The following is a 23,562-nucleotide window of genomic DNA, read 5'->3' as shown; positions in this document are numbered from 1 at the left end:
TATTACGTACGGGGATACATAATAATCAGAAAACACCGAGAAATCGTATACGATCCAAGATTCTCCGTTGCCTACTTTGTTATACAACGTCTTTTGTGACCGTCTGATTATTTACATTTTTATCCAAACACATTATTCGCGCGATAAACCCACTAACCGGTGCGCAATGATGAGATAGAATTGCTGCGGTTCTTATACGTCGTAAACACGTCAATATTTCACCTTAGACTTACGTGCATCCATACTCCTAAATTTTTATTCGTTAATATGATCTGTAAAAAGCCAAAACGTTCACAGCTATAATGTAATATTTTTTTCATTCGATAGGTTGTGTACTAGGGTGTTTTAGAAAAAAACAATTTGCAACTTGTTTGTGTTAAAAGAAAGGTTCTGTCGAAAGATGAGCGTTCCACGTTATGTGGAAGATAGCGCTCAGCTGATTTTCCATTTATATATTTTTTTGATTCACGAAATATCGTAAATAAAATATTTTTTCTATTCCTTAGATCAATCGTAATGTCAATTTACGTCACAATGGAGACCCACACTTGTAATATCAAGTCTCTAGTTGATGTTTGAGAAGTGTATGTGACGACTTTTTCATTAATAATTCAATCTCATAAGATAGTTATAATTCAGTACGAACTTTTAACTTAGGAGAATAAGATTCCCGGATGACATGTATATCGTTGTGTTATGGATCGTGGCCTTTGGGTTGAATATAAATGTCAGGAGAGAAATAGTAACTGAAGTGCTACAACGTGTTTCTTGACAAATTCAAAAAATTTCTAAAAAAGGCGAACAATCAAATGAGCGTGATCTTCCACGTAGCTTAGAACGCTCACCTTTTCACAGAATCTTTCTTTTGACCTGAACAAACTTTTTAGGCGGTACCACGGTGGAAAATGCAGAGTCAATTAACCACGTATTATCATCCGTATCCTTCCCAGGAGAACGAGATCAATTTCACTTGAAATTTCTACAGCGTCACGTGCCTTTATTAATCTGCATCCCTCTCACTCCGCGTACACACGTATGTAGAACGTACAGCGCAGTTTCTGAAACGACTCTTCGCACGAGTTAGTTTGCGCGTGGGACACAACAGGACTCCGAACGATATACCCACACCAACACGTATCGTCCGCCTCGCGAATCTCTATATCTAACCGCGGTGACGCCATGGCGCCACGGCTTAAATTCTATATGGCATTTGGAAGATCCGAAAGACGCCAGCTTGGCTAGAGTCGTGCCCACGCAGCCGGTTCTCCGTCTTGATTTTTGGCAAGTATATACCGACGATGTAGGGAGCGATTGAATTGAGGCTGGCTTTTCAGATCTGCCCGGACCGAAGGCGCCACGCTGCTGATGCTACCACCACTATTACTACTGCTACTATTACTAATACTATTGCTACTACCATACACGGCTCTGGGTGATTCCGTAACCGCGCCCTTGGCGAATTCCTGTCGTCTGAACTGCGTGGGTGGGATAACTAGTACTGCAGGTTTCCCTACAACCGATATATATATATCTATATTTCCCGGTTAGAGGTAGAAAGAGTTCTGTACAGGGTTGGTTAGCGCTTCTTCGATCGAATCGATACGAGAATTAAAAACACGCCCAGATTCGTTGTCCGCTCGTCGAAAGCATCAACGATCCCGAATCTTGATCTTTTTTACGCTTATGCAATTTACCCTCGTTCTGTAGGCCATATCGTGCTGGAAACATGACACGCGTATATGTAACAGAGTGTGGAAATTCCACTCGTACAATTCGATACGGAGCCATGCACGTTATACGGTACAATTGTCGGGAATAATTTGATGCAGATAGGTCACGAGTAACGATGTGCCATTTTCTTGTCCCGCGTAGCTGTATTTCAACCCATGCAAAAATGCAAATGAATACCAAACAGGTAAAAAATTGGGGTCAATTACGTATAAAGCGCTAACGACGCTAACGGTGCAGCAGCAGTAAAAATGCCGTAGAGATTATAATTAATATCGTTATCGAATTGAGCAGAAATATATTTTCGTACTTAACGTGGAACCCCGTCCTTCAATTTCGACTATCCTCGACACGTGGATGCGTATATTTCTCGTACTTTGATTTAAGTCTCTTCTCGGAATGCGCCTTAAGGTCAAACGGCGGTCGTCACTGTGCCTCCGCTACTTGCCAAGTAGTATAGCCGAGGTTGGGTCAGCCGCCGTAATACGCTCGTATAATCCCTATTCCGTGTTTCCTATACAGGGTTAACGCGTACATTATTTTAATCCGTAAGCTAGTCATATTCCCACACTAGCTACTAAATGTTCCGAATGATAAGTGTTCTAGACCGTTTTACAAATTTTCCTCGCGTTTGTGATGGCGGTAAAGACAGATCGTGCTACAAGGTTTCGACAAGTGACCTTGAAAGACTTATAAAGTCCCAAAAGTAAAACGGAAATTGAAGAAATACCAATCACAGAAAAACAACTTTCAATCACATGAGAATCGGAACGTACTTTGTACGATGGATAAACAAAAAATATGAAGGAAATGAGCAACACCACGTAATAACTGTTCAGTTAAGAAGGTTGGTTAGCCAAACATTGAAAAGTTTCATTAATTGTATTACGAGGTAGTCGTACATTGAGTATTTATCAAAATATCATATATATATATATATAAGCTGCGAAGATCTTTTTAAGAATAAAAATATATAATGCTGGAATTATAAACCATCGTTTCAAGATTTTCAAAAACGTAGATTCATTTGATTACATTCTACGATGACTAATTTTCGGTCAGAAGACTATTTTTTACATAGTCACTGAAACATAGTTTCTTTTTTTTCCAATAATCAACTCAATATTGCCATTTACTGATCAAATCAATGTCGGTGTAATGTTGTGAAAGTAAACACTAAACATGCCACCATGGCAAAAAAAAAAAAACGTACTGACTTTGTCGATAATAATCTTCTGAATAAAATAATCCTTCGTAGAATGTAATTTAACCCTACATCCAACCGATTTTCAACAATTTTGAAGAGATTTGAAACGGAGTTAGAATACAAAAGCTTTTGTTTATAATTCGGGAATATTTTAGTTTCGTATTTTTGAAGAGATCTTCGTATCTTACGAATATAATAAATTAATAAATGCACTGTGTACGATTATCACGTAATAAAACTAATAAAAAGTATGGTTTTTTGGTGAACCGACCTCGTTAATCAACCTCTCAGTTAACGAGAGACATTTTTCACGATCAAAATAAAGTCACGGCTACACATCGTCTGTTCATTTTGAGATGAAGTTATCCCTGATTATAGATAACCGCGAAGAATTCAGCCGTCTGACAATGCACGTGGTGTTACCACTTGACGAAGGCTGCGTGAGACTGCGCTAGATTTCAGTAGTAGCAAACGTCGCTGGACAGACAGACGGACCGAACTGTGGAGTTTTCCCTTAAATGCCTGATTGCATACGTGTCCCTACTTCTTCGCTGTTCCGGCAGAATTTGACAGAGCACAAAGAGTTTCATTGTCACGAGAAAATAAATAAGTAATATGAATACTTGTAGAACATTAATTTTGATCCAAGACCTCAACGTGTTGAAATGCGACATTTACTGGCATCTGGATTCCAGAATTGAACTCAATTTTATTCCGTGCACAAAATACGACCAAGGGAAAATGCTTTCGGTTTAATTTTGTACACGCGGCGAGTGCGATGATTTAACCCTAGAATTATATAAAAACCCTGGCAATATTAAAAACATTTGTTCGATAATTCGAAGTGCGTATAGTACCTACGTATAAAATTAACGGTAATATAGTAATCGGCGATCGAGGCATCCAATAACCATTGTCCCAATTAATTGGACAAAAATCACTCACGCGTATGGCGTCCAATAATGTTTCCATCGATCTTTATTGAAAAACGGAATATTTCTCGTTTCCATCTGCAGCTCGACTCCGATTATTGATCATTAAAATAATATTCAAGTATCATCATCGATGCCACTTTCCGTCATAAGTAATGTACGCTGCACCCAAATCGTAATTAAAATTTCTAAGAGGATCGAAATAGCGTACATTATACGCATAGATAAGATATCTCACAGTTAAAGCTATTTAATTTCCCATTTTTATTTCGCAACGAAAGGCGCATCGATTGGCAAAAAAATAGCGTCTGGTTGGCGCGACACGAGGTTCGCCTACGTGGCGCCAATGGACGAATTTCAGGGATTTTCCGTATAATACTGATAATCGATCAGAGAAATTATATAAGTGGTTAGTGAAGTGTCTCGCCTTTCAATCAGTTTGCAACGAATGTGCATAAAGCGTGAAGTAAAAAAATATTTGAAAAATAATACGCAAAAATACCGGCTCTAAGGGCAAGTAACCGCTATATATCTATTGATCGTTCATTCATGGCGCCTTCCCCCTCTCCCGGCTCGTCTCCTCCACCACCGGCAACCCCCTTCCAAACGCCAGTCGCTCCTTCCACCCTCGGGAAGCTTCTATACTTTAGTCGAACCTGTATAGAGCGGAGTCAGTCCTGCCAACTGAAATCAACCCCTCACAAAACATCACGTGGCGATTCACTGGCGCAGGAATGCCAACGGAACGGGGTCATGCCTATACATATATGCATATAATGTGCGTGACAACGTCGTATGCTACGCATCAATTACATGCAAGGTGTCCTTCGCATGTCCAGTAACGTTATCCATTTTACCGATAAATCTCGAATGATTCGATGCGTTTGCATATTTTTAGCATAAAATCAAGCCTAGGCTAAACGCCGGATATACAGCGTGGTGTAATATAGGCACATTCCTGCAAACGGCTCATAAACGTGCGCAGGGCTGAAAAATTCTACGCTTATTACGTGACGAAATGAAGACCTGCCGAAACGCAACAAGCATCGTCGTATTCGACGGGTGCCGATTTCCCCTCTTATCGCGAAGAGCATCAAGGGTGTTATTTGACGGTACGATTTTATATACGCTTATCGTTCCCACATAGTGGAAAGAGGAAACGGAGAAAGGCGTAGGCACAAAAGAGGAGATGGGGACAAAAAACGTGGTGGAAGCCGCTAATTACTCACGATTCTGCATCGCGCTTTCCTAACGCTATTCCCCGCCTATGACCAGCGCGTATGTACGTATCGTAATAGATGCAGTGCGCCCGCTTATACGGACACAGTCAACGTAGATATTGTTGCGTATGTAGGTCGACGTGGAAATGCGAGCTACGCAATCTCTACGATTGATACCGTGAGCGTAAAATTGCGAATCGACGTGAAGGAGCACGAATCGAAGCAATCGGCAATAACGATATTCCCTGTGGATAACTAGTGAAAAACAATTGAAATTAGTCGAACAAAAATATGCCTAAAGGATTGTGTTCCTCCGCGGTGATTTCTTTCTGATCACAAGCGTGTCGTTCTTCAGGCTCGTAATCTACGTCGGAATGTTTCATTTTCGGTGAAATGAGAAGACAAGAAAAATAAAAAAAATACAAACGAGAGAACTAACTCGTCTCCTTTTTACAAGACGATGTTTTCAAAATGGCTGATCAATTGCCTGCGGAGTGTATTACCGCGTATAACGGTGCTCGGACAGTAGTTATTCATGGCCATTCGAGCCCCACTGAAATCCTGTATAATCTTGACAGCGAACGTCAAATCCTATTCGCGCAATTCTTCCTCGGTGTCGCTATATATATATACACATACGGTATATAGGTATATAGGTATGTATAGATATAGCCTGTTTGCGCAGTCGGTAAAAACTCGGTGAAATAGATTGATGCGTGCGGGATGTTCAGGGCATGGCTATAAAAAACTAACGTTCACCTTCGTCGTTGCGTCATTTTGCATTTAATTGAGAAGATCCATATTATTTGATGCGATATCTTCTGGGAGAAAAAAAGCGAAGAAGGAGAGGGAGGGCATTCGTCAAATATCTGACATTTAAAAAACTATTTTGGGTAATTCAAAGCTGCCAAAAAAAAAAAAAAAAAAACGTTATAAAAACTAGTTGAACCCGAGTTAACTGGCATTACACAAGCGCGCGATGAAATTCTGTTCGCACATAAATCTGTTTTTTTTTTTCAGGTTAAATACTGCACGGCAATGTTAACACACTCGTATGTCTTTACGCCGATCACGTAATGTGGAACGTTCAGACGCTGTAATGAAAACGATAAAATTAATGGTCGAATAAATGGTGGTTGTTTATTTGTTTCAATATAAGCGAGTGTAACATTGAATTCCAGAGAGAATTTCGTTGAGCGGATAAAGGAAAAATCATTCCAAATGAATATAACTTCAAACGGATTCTTATTCGCTGGTATACTGATTTTTACGCGATCGTTTCAACGCAGTTCTCAATCATTCTCAGATGATTCAATAACCTGTGATATTTAAAACTCGTAATTTCGTAACTAACTTTTTCACCGTTCGACAAAAATTTGAAACAATTGTATTAATTGTTCATTTTCTCTAGTAAATATACAATAAAATTATTCGTATAGTAACCCTTTTCAAAATACTAAAGTATGTACTATTTTGTCCAGTATATTGAATGCGAACAAGCGAACGAATCCGTTTAACACATCGAAACATCGTAAAATTCTGGGCAAATTAAGTTCGAAAATAAAATAGCGCCTTTTCGTATAACCTAAAGAGAGAAAAAAAATTTGACCGAATTTTCCAGTATCGAAATCTAGCGTATGCAGCGCGTTTTCGCGTACGCTTTTCTGGGCGGTTTCCCCGAAGCCAAAGAGAACTTGGCATGAAATTTATTTTCCCTCTGCTCCGACTCGAACGACCTGAGAAGAAATAAGCATGTAATATGTCCTCAAGAAAAAAAAAGTTACAAAAGAAAAAACGACAACTGTCAAGCCTGCGTTTCGATCATAGTAAAATGTATACGGTAAAATCCAGCGCTCCGATTTTACCCATAATTATCAATTTTCACCCACAGACGAATGGGGATTTCATTTCTTTTCCAACGCTTTCGCGATGGCACGGTGTACATGGTCCGAATAATTCGGTGCTCCAGTGCGAAACAAGGCTAAAATTCTACGCCCAAAAATCCCTGATTTTTTCTTACGATTCCCCAGACTGCCCATGGCTAAAAATCGCCTAGCAGTGTAGTTTTTGGGTGATATTCCGTACGTCACTCACCTCTAGAGGGAGGCAGGGGCTAGATGCGGCCATGTTCCTACATGCGTTCAGGACTCTGCCCCGCTGGCGTATCTGCTGGCTGATCCGGCAAGCACTTTCAACCTGCACCTATTTTACACTTCGTTCACACCGTCGTAAACACTCCACGCACTTTATCCACCACTGTATCTGTGCATAGCACCCGTTCGCGAGAGCTTGCCTCGATTCCGTCCCCGTAAAAGCCCCTCAGTCTGGTAGAAAGTCTGACACTATCTCTACTCGAGCCGTTCGCTCGTGGCCGCTGGGACGGTCGGACGGTGCCTCTACTCGACAAAGTATTTCTCTCTCAGTCTCTCATTCACTCTACTCCCTCGCTCGCTCCGCCACCCTCGTACCTCCCTCTTTCTACCCTCCGAGGGCTCTGTCACTCGCGAACCGCAGTGCCGTATCAAAACGGGGCGCCCCTCCCCCCCTCGCGGCAAAGCTCACGTGGGATCAGGCGCAGAGACGGAGTCGACGCCATCTCGTGGCGGAATAATCGCCACTGGAAGGAAGTCGCCGGCTTTGGTTTGCAGCCGAATTCGCTTTTCACCCTCCTCGTTACGTATGGGCAAAAAGCCTGCCAAAAACTTGCACGCACTTGTAATATCTGTCCCTTAAGGTATTCTTGTTCATATAATTCGCCACGATCGATCAGATGATTATTTTATCAGCCACTCCCGCATTTTTCATCTCAATAGAATACGAAACGATCGTTCTCCGCGTTTTTAATTCCTTGGAATAAGTGTAAACTAAAAAAAAAAAAAAAATTTGTCTCCTAAATCGGCACGGGTAAATTTTGTCGTTTCGAACGTCTTGGAATCAGTTTGCTATCGATCAGTTCATGAAACAATGATTGTTGTCTTACGACTCAACAGAGGCGAAATATTCAGAAGACTGACCAGTTAGGGGTGGTTCTCGTTTGATTTGAAATAAGCTCGCGCGCTTGCAGGTCAACGCTGGGAAAAGCTCTTGATTCGTTTGCCGGATTGTCGCCAGATGTCATCGGATACGCAGCGGTTGCGGAGGTGTGCGTTGGGAGGGAAGGTTCGGTGAGAGGGCTTCTTCGAGGGTGTATGTTTAACCGATACTGCGCGGGGTTGCGAGGCATGCGCCCGTCGAGATAGGCGAAGGAACGTAGGAAGAGGACCGAAATTTAGGGGCGTAGCTCAGACCCGACGAGCCACGTGTTAAGCCGTTGAGAAATTTCCCTAAAAGCTGCAAATTTTCATCACGCCAACAATCCTCATCGAATATTTATACATCGTTATTAATTCACGTATGCGATTTTCAATCTACAGCTTTTCGTCCCTCTTTGCCCAACCACAAAGTTTACGTTATTAAAAAATTTCACTCCTAAATTATAAATTATAGGTATATATACATATACACCATGAACCACGTACACATAGACGTCTTGTGCAAACCAAATGAGGAATGAATTTGAACGGTTTGTCATTGCGGTCTCGACTTACGCACGCACGATCGTAATTTTCGGAGTATAAATAAAGCAATAAGCCACGATAGATTTAATTCTGAATACACCGACTTTCATGTCGACTAAACAAAGTCGTTTCTTCTTTTGTGTTTCGAGTGCAGGCACGCTGCAGAGGGCTGGTATATTAACGGGAACTGTAAAATGAGCTATGTCACGCATCGTGAAAAATTCACAGATGCAAGATATTAGCAAATGACCCGGGCAATTGCAACATAAAGTTTTTTTTTTAAACAGTAAACCTGCAGCCATGGACTAAAAAGTTTTATTGCGAATTGATATATCGATTGGAATCCTCCGAGCACGTACTAGTTTGACCCTACAGTTTTTTACTTTTCATTAGTTTATCGTTCGTGAATGGTAGATGTAGGTTATACAAGAAGTATTCATTCGATAATTTACCTGCGCAGAATGTGAAGCTGGGCTAATTGGGTCGAAAATCAACCTATACATACGACACAATATATGCACCTCCGAACTCGATCCACGGTATGAAAAATTAAAATAAAGTGAAAATAAAAAGTGTGAAAAAAATATCACCTTTTGGAGGATTAAACGTTTCCGTGACCTGCTCAACCTCACGTATACCATGAAAACCGAGCATGCATGTGATGTCGCGAACTTTGATTGACTGGGGAGAATTAATTAGGCATTCCTATGAATACCCCAACCCGGAACACACCGTATATCCAAAAAACAAAAACAAAAAGAAAAAAAAAAACAGAAAAAATCCGGCCGCCGACAGCTACAGGGAGATGAAAATCGAACGAAACAAGTATTTTTCGACCGAGTAATTTTCAACTACGGACGTGTAGGGGTGAAAATGGGGAGGGTGGTCGAACCTCGCGGCCGGTAGGTAGTCGCGATGGGAGGTCAAATCACGTTGTAATTCGTCGCGTATGCATCGCGGTTCTTCGGCTCCGGGTTGCGGGAGTGCGGTGACCCAGTGCTCCACATTCGTCGACGGCCTCGTTGGAAGTTCGAACCTTGAAGGTGGATTCTATGGTTCCGTAGTTCTCGCATGAGGCGCTCACCCCCTCCGGAAAAGAGAGTCGGCATGCGATACCCATGATTAACTTAACGACTTGCACTGTATGCAAGTCTCGGTTAACAAAACACGGCAATCAACACCCTGCAGTGGAAACTTTTGCACGGCAGTGACGTGCGTGAAAAACATGAATAGTAAAATGGCAGGGAAATTTCTCTATCGAATTGAGCAGACGAAGCGACAACATTTTCCCTTGCCTTCGATTTACTCGATATTTCGATATAGCAAATGTTCACAGGTTGCGGATCAAGAATCTGAACTCCAAATTTGGGAATTCAAAATGCAAGAAGTTACTTGATTTGAACGAAACTTTGGTAATCGGAGGTTTTTCAGAAATTAAAACTTAAAAAATTGTATGTTCGGATCCAGTCAGCCTTTTCTGAACTTATGTACTTTGAGTTCAGATCCGTAACACTGATTCTAAAAATCCTCGAGTTTGAAACGTCGAATAGATCGGAGATATGGAAAAATGTTGTTGCATCATAGCTTCGTCACTGTACAGTACGGGGTAAAGAAATTTCATTTATTTTCACTGATTGTGAGTAGCCTCATTATTCATACATAACATTGCTACGGATTTACTGTCCGCGAGTAACGTGACACTCCGTACAGTTTCAGTCGACACCGTGCCTGCAATTCGTTGAAAAGAAGCTTTTTAATAAATTGCAAATGTTCTCATATATCATAGACTAAACTGTACCTGCATTTTTCAACGGAAAAACACGTCATGTGCCATATAAATATAGAGCAGCTAAACAGGTAACGATGACAGGCGGGTGACGATGCCGTTAAATACCTCGTGAAAGCTCGGATTATCGGGTGCTTCAAGTTTTTAAACCGCACGTCGCGAGGTCGGTTATAATGTGTAACAGACTCAGTGATTTCTTGTAGAGAATATGGTATTTACTTGTCCCTGAGAGAGTTAATCGGTATGTAAATTCTGCGAAAACTTTAACCATTCGGATAACCTGCAGCACGTGTATAAATGATGGACAGTATAATTACGATATCTGTATATAAACGATCGCACGTTTAACAGCTCACAAACTAACAATAAATACTTTTAAGCTTTACTGCATTTCAACATTGCTGTTTGTTTATTCTGTAGCATACACAATGACTCAGGGATCATTTCAGCTTGACTCAACCATACTGCCACGATTGTGTCTTTCTGAGTTTTTTGGGGGTGGAAAACGTACGTTGTGGTGCACTATATGACCCAGAGAATAATGGATTTACGGCAATCAGATTCAGTCTGATTTTTCAGATGGCGAAGTACACGGTGGTAGGAACATTGTAATAATTTTACAAAAAAAAAAAAAGAGCAACTAACGTTTCACCTCGTGCCATTGAAGTTATTCCGCACTTTGTTGCAAGAGTGTGCAAGAATTGCGGTAGACATAATCGCTGATATGTACTTTTCGGTAAATGAGAAATATCTTAGGTACCTACCTACAAGGAACGGGGACAAAACTTGGCAGTAAGAACGTCGAATCAGACGACGAGGGTTATAGGAAAATTTATAATGTCACCGAAACTTTTGGTAAATTGGTCTAATTACTAAGCACGAAGAGCAGTCGAGTCCAGTAAGCTTAGTAATTACTAGTGATATATGACTGGCTTAACTAGACTCCTTCGAGTCGTCGAACTTTGTTTTCCTAGAGCATCTATAGCCAATTGTTACCTAGCAAACTGGTTATTTTAGGTAACAAAATAAAAAATACGACCAACAATAAGTACTCGAAGAGGAAAAAATAAAGAAAACAAAAAACAACAACAACGTATTTCCAGTTCCAGATTCTAGAAGAATTATAAACCACTTCGGGGTATCCTCCACGCCTGTCGAGGAAAATACGTCGTCACGCCGCTTTTCCGGATAACTTTTTTCCATAATGAAAATTCCTCCGCTGCGGGAAGCGTTAATGACGATGATCGTTTCTTGATTTTTAAAACAGCAAAAATAGCACGGTGTTTCCAAGGCATGGCATGAGATCAGGGGGGAAGAACGAATACGACGGGGTAAAGAAGCTAACAGCCAGCAGGGGTGACTCGGGTGAGGTTAGGACGGTTAGGGGTTGACAGGGAGGGGGAGGGAAAACGCGAATCTGGGTCGCCATGCACCACGATCGGGGTTTGAACTCGGTCAAGTTTCCCGTACCTGCAGGCTACCTCAACGATGTATTTGATAGGTACATTATTATTTTCAAACGAATCTTCCGAGGTATGGTACATGCATTAACCGTGATTCCTCAAAATCAACGCTACTACTGGATATAACGGATTCGGTGTAGGATTCTTGTTGCTCGTGGTGTGAGTTTCTTTTTTCTTTCCTCTCTCATCGAAGAGAATTCGCCGGTCCCAGACATGCAAATATTATGAGGCTTTGTAGAAACGCATTATCGTTAAACAATATAAATGAAACTTTAATGCTCCGATATTTGATCGGTCGATTGAGCAATTTTCGATTATAATAGTGAAAATTTAATTAACACAAAACCAGTCCGTGATTAGTTTTAATGCGTATCTGTATCGCTGACAACGAATACGTAACCATGTCTATCCTCTTTCCTTGTTGCCATTCTACCAAGTTGTTGTAACTCTGCCTACCTCACCTTACAGTACATTGTTTCCCTTGGAAGTGACTTAATTGTACGAGTATAAAATATAATTGAAAATCGTCGCACAAGTTAAGATAAGGTTTTGCGATACGAGTTTAAGCCCCGCTAATGTTGACGGCAGTACTTATGAAGAGTTGTAATTATTTTCTTGTTAGGATAAAAAAGAAATTGAAAGAAAAAATAATAATCTCCGATCCCTTTGCTATAACAATAACGGTTGCGGTACATGAGGATATTGTTAAATTGAAAAGAGAAGATGAACAAAGAAATATAATGTAAGCAAAATGGAAAAAAAAACCCTAAAAAAAAAAAAAAAAAAAAAAAAAAAAAAACAACAACAACAACGAAATGTAAAGAGCTCTCTCGTAATCGCTCGAATTATAAATCCCTGATGCAGGTATATAACAACACTGCGAAACTGCACGGGGGAACAATAAATGCAACGAGGTATACTTCACTCGAAGTCTGAGAGGCAAACCCTTATTCATCTCTTCTTCGTTCCCGATGGGATCCGCGAGGCCGGAGGCAAGAGGCGCCACGAGATGGGGCGAAAAAGGGAGAAGAAGGGGTTGGGGGCGCGGGTGGATGAAAGAGGAGGTAACCTGCAGGTACGCGGAAGGGATGAGGAGTCGAAGAGAGGAGGGGGTTGGTAGGGGGAGGGCTGGAAGTCTGGGGACGGAGGCAGCTACCCAGGAGGGAGAAAATGTAGGACATCGAACTCTCCCCTGCAGGGTGCTGCCTTCGCCTCTTTCCCTTTTTCCTCCTGCTCCTCCTTCTCTCGCCGTCCGCGTCCGGCCATCAGCCGGCTGCACGTATTTCCCTGCCTGCCTAGCCTCGTCTTCGTGTTGAAAACACATTCGCCCTACCGCGTTATATCGCACGCTGCACATCTGTGTTACACGCAAGACACTCTTTTCATCGCTACTCTACGCGGCATATCCGAGTCGTTGATGATCATGATGCACTCTCCGCACATGTGTGAGGCACGTACGTACGTGCGCCACCTACGGATCCGAGCACCACGTGTACGTACTCGCATTGTATTAAAAGCGTACATGCAACAGTATGCGATAAATACACACGTAGGATGTAGGTACGCGGCAAAAAGCGCTTACCCATTATTGTTCTCATCAATGCATCACACGGGGTAATTGAAACGTCAAGCTGGGGACACCTATCATGTGCATGCATACCTGTACGTATTATACCTAGCCATTGATATGTATAACGTTCGGTACTATTATAAAAAAAGAAAAACAACTCATAATCTTGCCAACGAGAATATCGCCGCTTCGGGCTGACGTTCACTAGACCCCCCCCCCCCCCCCGTCCCTTTACGCTGTACGGAACTGCGACCTCGATTGCCTGAAAAAAGAAATTTTCATACTTCGGTTGGTCGTTTGCGAGAAACGAACCGACCTGGCGCTACATATTCATTACAGTATTCCGGCGGATAAAATTGAAACTGCAGATTTACGGAAGTCCATCTGCGGCGGCAATAATTGTGATCTAAGGATCGATCCCGGTCCGCTTGATTCACTTGTGTGAGGAAGGGAAGGAGGGAGGGGGCGGAGGAGATTCGGGAGGAATAGTATAGAAAGGAATCACCTGACACGATAGCGATTGAAAAATATTCTTCACGCTACTCGCAGATGAACAAGTAATCCTTCACGCGGTTCAAAACGCGCGAGCCCATTGCACCGGACCTAATAGGGTTCGGATGGATTGACCCAAGAAGCCCTAAAGCGGCCGGAAGCGGGTGCAACGTACGTACGTTGGAACTCGCGTAAATCCACGATAGGCGACTTGATATAAACAGGACGAAAAAAAAACAACGTGGTGAAAATATAACGGGTGACAAGAGCATGCGCGTACACGGAATATACTTGTTGTGAATATTATGACGTAGGGAAAATTGCGGCGAACGGGAAAAACTGCAGGGAGTGTTATGTTTTTGAAACTAATCAACCCTGTGCTTGCTGTGTGCGAGCCTTGAGGTAGGTTTCACCTGAACTCGACCGGCAGGCTAGCTCGGTATGCGTGACGTCACAAAGCCTTTGACTAATCAATCGAATGATTAGATCAGAATCTCGCGTTAGGAAAAGGGTGGATAAAAATATTTTCACAGAGTGCAGGACGATGGGCGAAGTTCCTTGCATTGTAGAGCGTCGGAAGAGCTCGTAATAAATATGCATTAAGATCGGGGAGCAACTGCGAATGATATACATGGGAAATAATTGCTATCTACAATTGCATATTATGGTAACAGCAAATTTTTATAACGAATGCCGACAGATTCATGCCGGATATTGGCGAATGTACGAATGAAAAGTAAATAATTAAAACAAAAATGACAATAATTGTAACCACTAGACACGCGATCAAATTGAATCGTCGACCTTCGCTTGTTTAGCGTTATAATACAAAAGGTAGAGGATTAGATGACGGTTGCGTATAACGTACACGGGTATAAGACACGCGCGTTTTGTGCCTCGTAAAATATTTTCCTCGTAACCTCATCGTTGTACGAGCAACTATAGGCATGTACATATGGCAGAATTATATTGATTGATCGTGTACCTGCGTAATTATATCCATACTTGATAAAAGACGCATTCGTTAATCCGGAGGCGGTCATGGAAAAGGGCAAATATCGTCGCGGTCAAGTTATATTTTTTTCTAAAATAAAATTTCCTACAGCATCAAGAACCCGAGTGCACTTTGCGAATTGCTCAACTATTGTAAGATCTCCTTCTACTGATTATCAGAACTTTATAATTTAACTTTCTCATTTTTATCTTTTCGTTTTTTTTAATCTATGTAACGCTGTGCTAGAAAATATGATCAACAAATAGGAAAAGATTTCAACTTGAAAGGAATTATAACGTCGGTGAGTGAAAATCCATTTCATTAAAGAGTTGGAAGATAATGTATAAGGGGAGACCGGGACAATAACGGTACTTTAGTTGAAAATTGGAAATTGCGAGGAAAACCGACTGGTGATCGAAATCCTGATTATTCTACTTTTCCTGCGTTACTGAAGGATAACAAGTTCAAAAAATCATCAAATCTCTTTGGGTGAAAAGGAAACGAGTACAGAAAATAGTTAGCAAAAATTGACGCGATTTTTGTTTATATTCTTGATTTCCCAGCTGTTCTTGGTTTGAAAAGTGTTGTGAATACTTTGTAATACATATATATAATTTCGAGGAGCCATTTACTTGAAAATCAAATGAATGATTCCGATACATTAATATTGACTTCCTGTGATTTCTATTCATTTCTACCTCGTCGTGCAATTTCGATTAATTTCCAATGTAACCTCTGATTTTCAATGATTTCCTAACGTTCTAAGCGATTTTCAGCGGTTTCCGGATAGGACCATATCACGTTGAATCACAACAAATCACTACAAATCACCTGGAATGTTGAAAAATCGTCGGAATTAAATGGAAATCTCTAGAATGTTAATAAATTTTAACCATGCGACGTTTACCACAATCCTCACAACAACAATTTTCACGATTTCCAACGCTTAGCCACGCGACTTCTTCACAGATACCAAGTGATTTCAAGCGATTCGCTGTGATTTCCAATGATTCAAGTTACCTCGATTGATTCCGCCCAGTTAATATACATATTTCATAAAAATTTCCCATCAATAATTAAGTATCTTGAACATTAACCATCAGATTTCGAAATTTTTAAACTACGTCTTCCCCTCGCGTGTAAATACGTTGCAAAATTTCGCTCGGTTGACCGTTTCGTCCCAGCCACCCCTGTTCGGGGCTTGATAAGGGAGGGGGCAGGGGGATGTAAGCCTGCATTTATATCAGCCTGATCGGCATCCTCGTATTCGAATGCGTCTCGTCACTTTCTCTTGTCTCCTCGTGGCTCCCAGACGGAGAGAGACGTACGAGCCGGATAGGCCGAGAAAGAGGGATAGAGAGACGCCACGCGCAATGCGGGTATTGATTCACGACGCCAGGGCGCCTCTCTCCTGCCTGCTGCCTGCCGACTGCCTGCTAGCTAGCTTGCTTGCCAGCTTGCTTGCCAGCTTGCTTCCTTGCCTTTGCTGCCCCCGTATAGCAAGTCGAGCTTTTTATTTCAGCTTCGCTTCGACGGTCACCCGATATACGCGTATGTATAATGCACATTAGCGGCAGTACAGTTGAGCTGCGGGTGTAAATGTAACCAACGCATTGCAATATCGATGGCCGTTTCGAGTCACAACGCCGAATTTACACTGTAACCTACTTCGAGTACTTTACGGAGGGTGGGGAATTTTTAATCCGTGTTAAGATGTATGTACTTTTGTTCTCCAGCCTTTCCGCATACGGTCAAAAACGAATTATAATGCAGATTTTTAGGTGTAGAAAATTGGTGTGCGTACATTGATCCCAAAAACCATGCATTTTTCGCCACGGTGAGTCTGCGATTACCGGAATTTAAGATATTCCTTCTCGCATCTTTTTTCAACTAGCTATAAATTTGTCGGGAAAAACAATATTTCTTAATCAAATGTGAAAAAGGAAGAGAACCAAATCGCGCGTCGAACGAAACCTGCCACTTTAGAGGTGACTGAACAAAGACGAATAGGTATGTATAATGTATGTGTGCATTCGGGCCATTCCTCAATGAAATTCCAACTGATTGTGAAACGTAGAATGTGACATATAAATACTACATACAAGCACTATCCCAACGGGAATAATGTGAGAACAGAGTATCATCCTACATCACACAGTTTCGACGAAGAATTTTGCACCAAGTCTCATGTAGTCTAGTAAAATAAATATGAGAAACACATAGCTTGTCGAAATATTGTATATTTAGTAATACGCTTTACACTGTTTGTAAACCGCCAATTCAAAAAATTGCTCAGATGCGTTATATAAAAATTTAAAAAATGAGCAAACTATAATTAGGTTCAAATATCAGTCTGACTAGGCGGTCAAGGCAATACAACGAAGCAAATAACTATTGAACTAGAAAAGAAGTGTTCCGAAGTCCGAAAAACGGTAAATGAAGAGAATCATAATGAAGCACATTCAGCCGCAAGTATACGTAGACCTAATTGGCTGTATATTACGAGTAAACCAGGAGGCTTTACTGCAGTACTTGGGCAGAATAATTGAACTTTACGTAACGGGCAACGACAGTCTGAGCTAAAAACATAAAGTAAGAAGAAACGATCGAAGGTGTGATCGATACTGTCATTCGTCGACGCATTTAACTATCCGCTAGGTACAGCAGGGCGAACACCTTACCGCGAGCGTCGGATGTTAATTCGAGTTGCAGTAGTAAGAGTAATGTCTGGGTCAGACAGCGATTTGGCGCCAGCTTGCGGCACTCTCGGCGAATTGCAGAAGCTTCGAATATCGCACGGATGTATGTAATCGATCACCCCGGTTTGCGTGCTCGAAAATTTCTGCACTCCCGAGGTAAAATTTTCCACGAAGGACGACCGAGCAGGGAAAATTGTGAAAGAACAAAGATAGGTAACAGTCAATTTACCCCTGGGAAAACGATGTTGTAATTGTATTCTCTATCCTTCCTTGGTAAGGCTTTGTAATTTGTTACCATCGGTGAAAAGCTCGCGGAATACCGTCGCAGCCGATGCGGTAGTTTCCTGCAGAGCGAGCTTTTAGATACATGTGTAAGAAAAGCTCTGAATCTGTTTTACCGACGGTCGTGGCACGGGATGAGGTTCAAGCTTTTCCGTTCTTCGCTGAAATCTGCGCGATCGACGTTCGCGTGCTTTTAGCGGAGATTCTTGCATTACAAATCGCTACAGAAATTTCTCAAGGCAAGGTTACCGCGAGGATTTATTGATGAAAATCGTCGTTGTACCAGCTAGAAAATCACAAAAATTTATGTAGATTTGACCTTCTCTTTGCGGCATTAAGAAAATTATCCCTCCTTTGAATTCGTCTGTTTCCATTGATCAGCGACATTATTTCCAAGTTTCGTACAAAGTTGAGACAAATTTCATCTTTCACATTTAATCTACAAACGATATACGTAACCATGTGATTGGACCAATTTCCCGGCCAAGTATCAAAGGTCTTTGACGAGCGACGCGGTCTCTACCTCTTAAAACGAATTATTTTCACTCGGAATGTATCAAAATCCGTGAGGCGAAAGCTGTATTCTTTTGATACTGAAATCACTGGTTAAAATATGGTGGATATCACTTTATCGCCCTTTATACCCTCGTACGTACCCAACATGACCAGAAATTATAATTGCACGAGCAAAGTAATAGCAGCCGCGAATCTCCCGGATTCTAAATACAATTTCCTAAAAATAATATTCCCAAATTTTTAAGTTGTGAAATACCTTATGTATCCCTTATTAATTCGTAAATTTACTCTTGCGATGAAATTTGATTTTTTCTCCGTATACGCGTATAAAGTCAAGAAAACCCGCAAAAATAAACAGGTCATATTTTTTCTTTTCTTATTTAAACAAATATTGAATTAGATATACAGCGGATCGACTCGTATATCTGTAAGATACTAAAAAATCTGTGTAATTCGATAGCTCATTTGACACCGTTACAAAATTGTATTTTTTGTCAAAAAATAGAAAAAATATTACCTGATTATACGAGACCCTTAATTTACGTCGTTAAGCTTGATGTAGACAAATGAAAATTGAATTTTTAATAAACGATTTGTGCCTAGACCCGAATTCGGGTGAAATCCATACGAAACACCACACATAAATCTATGGTAACCTCCTGAAACGAACAAACGTCACGTTTCCATGCATATTTAAATACGCCAGTGTGTTATATGGGTACTCACATGATGTCCCCCAGCTTGAGCCTGGTCTGGATAAGTGCGCAGCTCTTGTGGTCGCTGGTTGTGACAGCCCGGCGTCGGCGGGTATACCTGGGTCCGTCCGGAGGGACCGCGGCGGCGTCCCCCGGGAGCAGATGGGCCCCATAGGGCATCGGGCCCACGCCCCCGCGCACCATGGGACTGCTGCCCCGTCGGCGCGTAGAGAGGTGTCGGCCTCCAACGCCGCCCAACATCCTAAGGGGCAAAAAATCGGGGCTTCGTGTGAATGGCCTCGATACAATGGTTCGAACAATTTCACCTTAACATATGCGCGCATTTTTTAATCTTCGGGCACTATTTTGGAACGATACAAAGTTATATTCGAGGGGCGAGAGAGGGGGAGGGGGAGAGGGAAGGATGGTGATCGTTGTAGTAAAGCTTGAGAAAGTTCATGATTATTTCCCACTGGAGGGTTGTGTTCATTCTCAATAATGAACTGGCGAGATTGATCGAGGGAGCGTAATCACAAGGTTGCGTCAAGACTTTGGCGGAAAATTTGAATTTCTAGTTGCCGGATTATCTGACGGGAAGTTATGCAGGCGAGGGTGCGTTTCTCTGGCTTGGCTGCCGTTGAATACTTCATTATTTAATTAACACGCGTTTTCAAACCACCCGTCATTTTCAAGAATCTCTCCGTACAAATAATTTTCATATTTCTCATTTTTCCTGGTAGGTTTCTTCTTTCCTCTTTTCTCAGCGTACAGTAGCTTGCCTTTGAAACTTGATTATATTTGGCAGTCGGAATTTGTTTGAAATTTATGCGATTCCGCGCAAGCCTGAAGCATAAACCTAAATACTGTTGTAAATAAGATTGTTGTGTAACCGTTCAGCAGCAATGATTATGAGCACGATTTGAATTCTTCACATCCGTGACAGTACCAATTTACGATCTTTCCGTTCTCACCTTCGGGGAGTAATTTTTCATTTCTGTGGCAAGCGGGAAAAGAGAGGGAAAGTCAGAAACGAGAATTCAACAAAGAGAATATTAAAATCTGAGATAATCAATTTGCGTGAGTAGGAGTAGTGCAGGTGAAGTCTGGCTTCCGCCGCTGCGCAAAACTCACGATTAGACTTCCGTTAGTGGGTACCTTTGTCAAAGCTGCGTGTCAAGTTTTTCTTAGGGTCGGCTGGTAGTAGCTGGTGAGTTGTGAGTCACAGCACGCTATAATAAGAATTATTTCCTGGGCAAAGTTTTATCGGTAATTATCTGGCCCAGATTTATATTCGTCGGTTTTAATTTACCTAAAATTTAGCCCCTCCCTTCATTTTATTATGTACAATTATTATAATCTGCAACTACTTCGCGACCGTATATTCATAATTATTTTACAACTTTTTGTTTGTTTCTTTTCTTTTCAAATTGTACAAACAAGTCGATTAATTGTATTGAAAAAATATTATTGACGACGAGATGGTTCGGAGCGTTGAATATATGCGCGTTGCCAATGGAAACCCCGCTTTGTATATGCCGAGTGAAAATACCCCTGTAATGGAGGAAAATATTCCTTCCTTCGAAGATACGCGTTCAACGATATTTTTACCTTTAATCGCTAATCGCTCCTATTTATAAATTAACTCAATTTAGCGTCATTTATTTTCAATGCAAATATCGTCAGCCTTCGATTACGAACGTGACCAAAACATGATGTTAAACTGTTAAAAATTGTAATTAAGGTGCGCCCAATATCGAAGGACGAATTAAAGTCGAATTATAAAAACTTAGTACTGAGTATACAGCAATCTCGTATTTAAAATAAATACAATGACAGTATCAGACTTACAAAAATTCGTTAAGGACCTAAATCATTGCCGCATTCGATTATAAAAGCCCCGTCACGATACTGCATAAAATATGGATAGTAAATCGCAGACGCGTAGTATTACAAGAAAGTGTGATCGCACGAGTCGCCTAAGAAATGCATGCTTGGGATGATTAGGTTTTAAAAAAAGAAATCCAAACACGCGGAGTGTGAAAGAGAGGCGGTATTATACGCTAGACAAGGCGAGTTGGCGGACCGAGCGAACATCCGAGTATCAAGTTTTGAATCTCATTACAAGTTCCTTAAAGTTGTCTTACGGCAACATCGCCTGTATACAGGTTGGCTTTTACGCCCTTGATGCCTGTCCGTAAGTTCTCTGCATGACAGTGCATGCCGTTGAAACTTGACTACACTCAATGCCTAATTGCTTTTATAGAAGTGGTCGAATACACGTAGCGCCGATACGGAGCGCGGAAGCCGGCTTCTATTCTTCGTCCCGGGTTCGCCGCTGGGCAGCAATGCTATTTTCCATGAAATATGACCGACGGAAGTTATGGTTAGGTGACAAATGAGTTAGCCTATCTTTGACGATGAGGGTATACACTCGAACTAATAGAGATGGGAAATTAGTTTTACCACGAACGAATTGTGCCCGTGGAATTGGACACTTTCATTGTCGGTTTGTTTGCGCTTTGTCCCGGCAGCGCTCGGTCTATAATTCCTTCGCGCGGCGCTGTTCACGAATGAAAATAAATTTCATTTCCTCGGAGGAATGTGTTGTTAGAAATTTTTATGCATTGTCATTTGAATCGCATCGGAGTTAACGACTATGAGCGCGGAGTTATCGCGGGACGCGCAATTTGCGCTTTCCCATATTCGTAGGATTTTACGCAACACGCGCGGAAAATGTCGAGAAATGCAACTGGATATTGGATTTGTTTTGATTGATCTAGGGTATTGTTATAGTCGTATAACACAGTCCGAGTACCAAGGCATCAAAATTCATTGGTATACTAAACCAAATATAGTTATGCGGTGTGAAATGAAATGTGGTAATAATAGCAGAATCATGTTTAGCGAAACAGACTTATAGAGAAGGATGAATATTACTTCTTTGCCTGAAAAAAAACTCCACAGATTTCAGTTTATACATGATGTACGAATTTCACAAAAAAAAAAAAAATCAATACGTAAACCTTCTATATCCACTCAAAATGAATCCATTGTGATTCACCGTTCGGAAAGTTTTTAACCGAAAGCTTTTGACTCAAAAATTTTTTCATACAGATAGCAATATCGCAATCTAATTCTTACGAATATTCTCGTTACGAGATGGTTACTTTTTGTGCAATAATTCGTACGGCTGATCGAGGCATCAAGCGCGCTGCCGTAACTCGAAGATTCACTGTTTTGCGATTGATTTGCATTGATTGCTCGACAGCGAGAGCGGAGTTGACGTGAATACTTATAATAATACAAATAAGTAGCTAAACGTCAAATAACGGGATTTTGATTCACCGAAACAACGCCCGTCGAATATTTGCCTGAATATGAGCAATTTCACAGCGTACAAAAGATATTTCGTAAACAATAAATAAAAAAAAAAAAAAAAAAAAACACAAAAACCCCCAACAAAGAAAAAACTTCCGCGTCGGGAATATAACAATCGTCAATGCCTGGAATGCTTCTTTTGTTTGAAAAAATTCGGGTCAATTTCCCTTGTGACTCGAATCGCATCTCTACGCCAGCTGCCATGATTTCGACCGCAATTTCAATCTCCCGCCAAGGTCAGTGACAAGGATTTGCGAGGATCCCCGTCGCGGACCTTGATATGTGAATAACAAATATACCCAGCATCGCCTCTGCGTCTCGAAAAACGCGGCCGCTATATCCCGTGAGGTAAAATTGTGTCAGCCCTTGGCGAGGAGGGAATGACAAATTATGATAATTCGAGTGAGAACGAGGTTTGCATAAGCATTTAGCTGTGTCGCGAGTGTGTCTCTTTTGCAGGCGAGCCAACGCACACACAGACGTATATATATATGCCTAGGTGGCGTATTATCTACTCGTGTCGGGGGGATGACGAGAAGCACGGCGAACGTGGCGAAAGAAAGCGGAAGGGAAGAAGAGAAGCGAAGAGGGAGTTTTAGCGTAGCAACCTGTTGCTAGGCACCCCGGGGAACTCTTGGCCATCCCTGGTCACGACGGTCCCGGCCAGTTTCACTCCGACAGAGCCAATTCGCTTCCGGTTTCTGCGCGAGCGCTAGCTAGTCAGCTGCGGCTGAACGTATAGATCTCTCAATCTCGATTCCATCCCCCGTTTCCGTCCCTTCTTAGCATAGTCTTGATTCAAGAGGAAATTTAATTACGAGATTGGTACAGACCAGATGGCAATCTTTGGAAAGTGATTCCGCGAAAACCGGAAATCAGAAACCGTGCAGCGGAATGAAAGCACGGCGAATTAAGGGAATTGGTTGTACAGTGATGTTAATTAATGCCTTTGGCTTCCAGCTAACTTAATTTCGGTACGAAACAAAATGCGAGCTCGATTCTGTACGAATTATCTGACAATGACTCCCGGTCTCTCAAATATA

General features: G+C 41.6%; 1 protein-coding gene across 7 annotated transcripts in view; it reads right to left on the bottom strand.

Annotated features, from left to right (window-relative positions):
- LOC124300434 (voltage-dependent calcium channel type A subunit alpha-1) overlaps positions 1–23,562 on the bottom strand; it is a 117,714-nt gene that overhangs the window by 53,247 nt on the left and 40,905 nt on the right. For all 7 annotated transcript variants that reach the window (XM_046754536.1, XM_046754538.1, XM_046754539.1 and 4 more), the window contains one exon: positions 19,173–19,403. In XM_046754536.1, coding sequence (XP_046610492.1) covers positions 19,173–19,402 — 230 coding nt within the window. In that variant the 5' untranslated portion in view covers position 19,403. The remainder of the gene's footprint in view (positions 1–19,172; positions 19,404–23,562) is intronic.

The sequence above is a fragment of the Neodiprion virginianus genome, chromosome 3 (assembly GCF_021901495.1).
Source record: "Neodiprion virginianus isolate iyNeoVirg1 chromosome 3, iyNeoVirg1.1, whole genome shotgun sequence".
NCBI classification, from domain to species: domain Eukaryota; kingdom Metazoa; phylum Arthropoda; class Insecta; order Hymenoptera; family Diprionidae; genus Neodiprion; species Neodiprion virginianus.
Note: the sequence above shows the minus strand (reverse complement) of the source record. Positions and strands in the feature narration are given on the sequence as shown.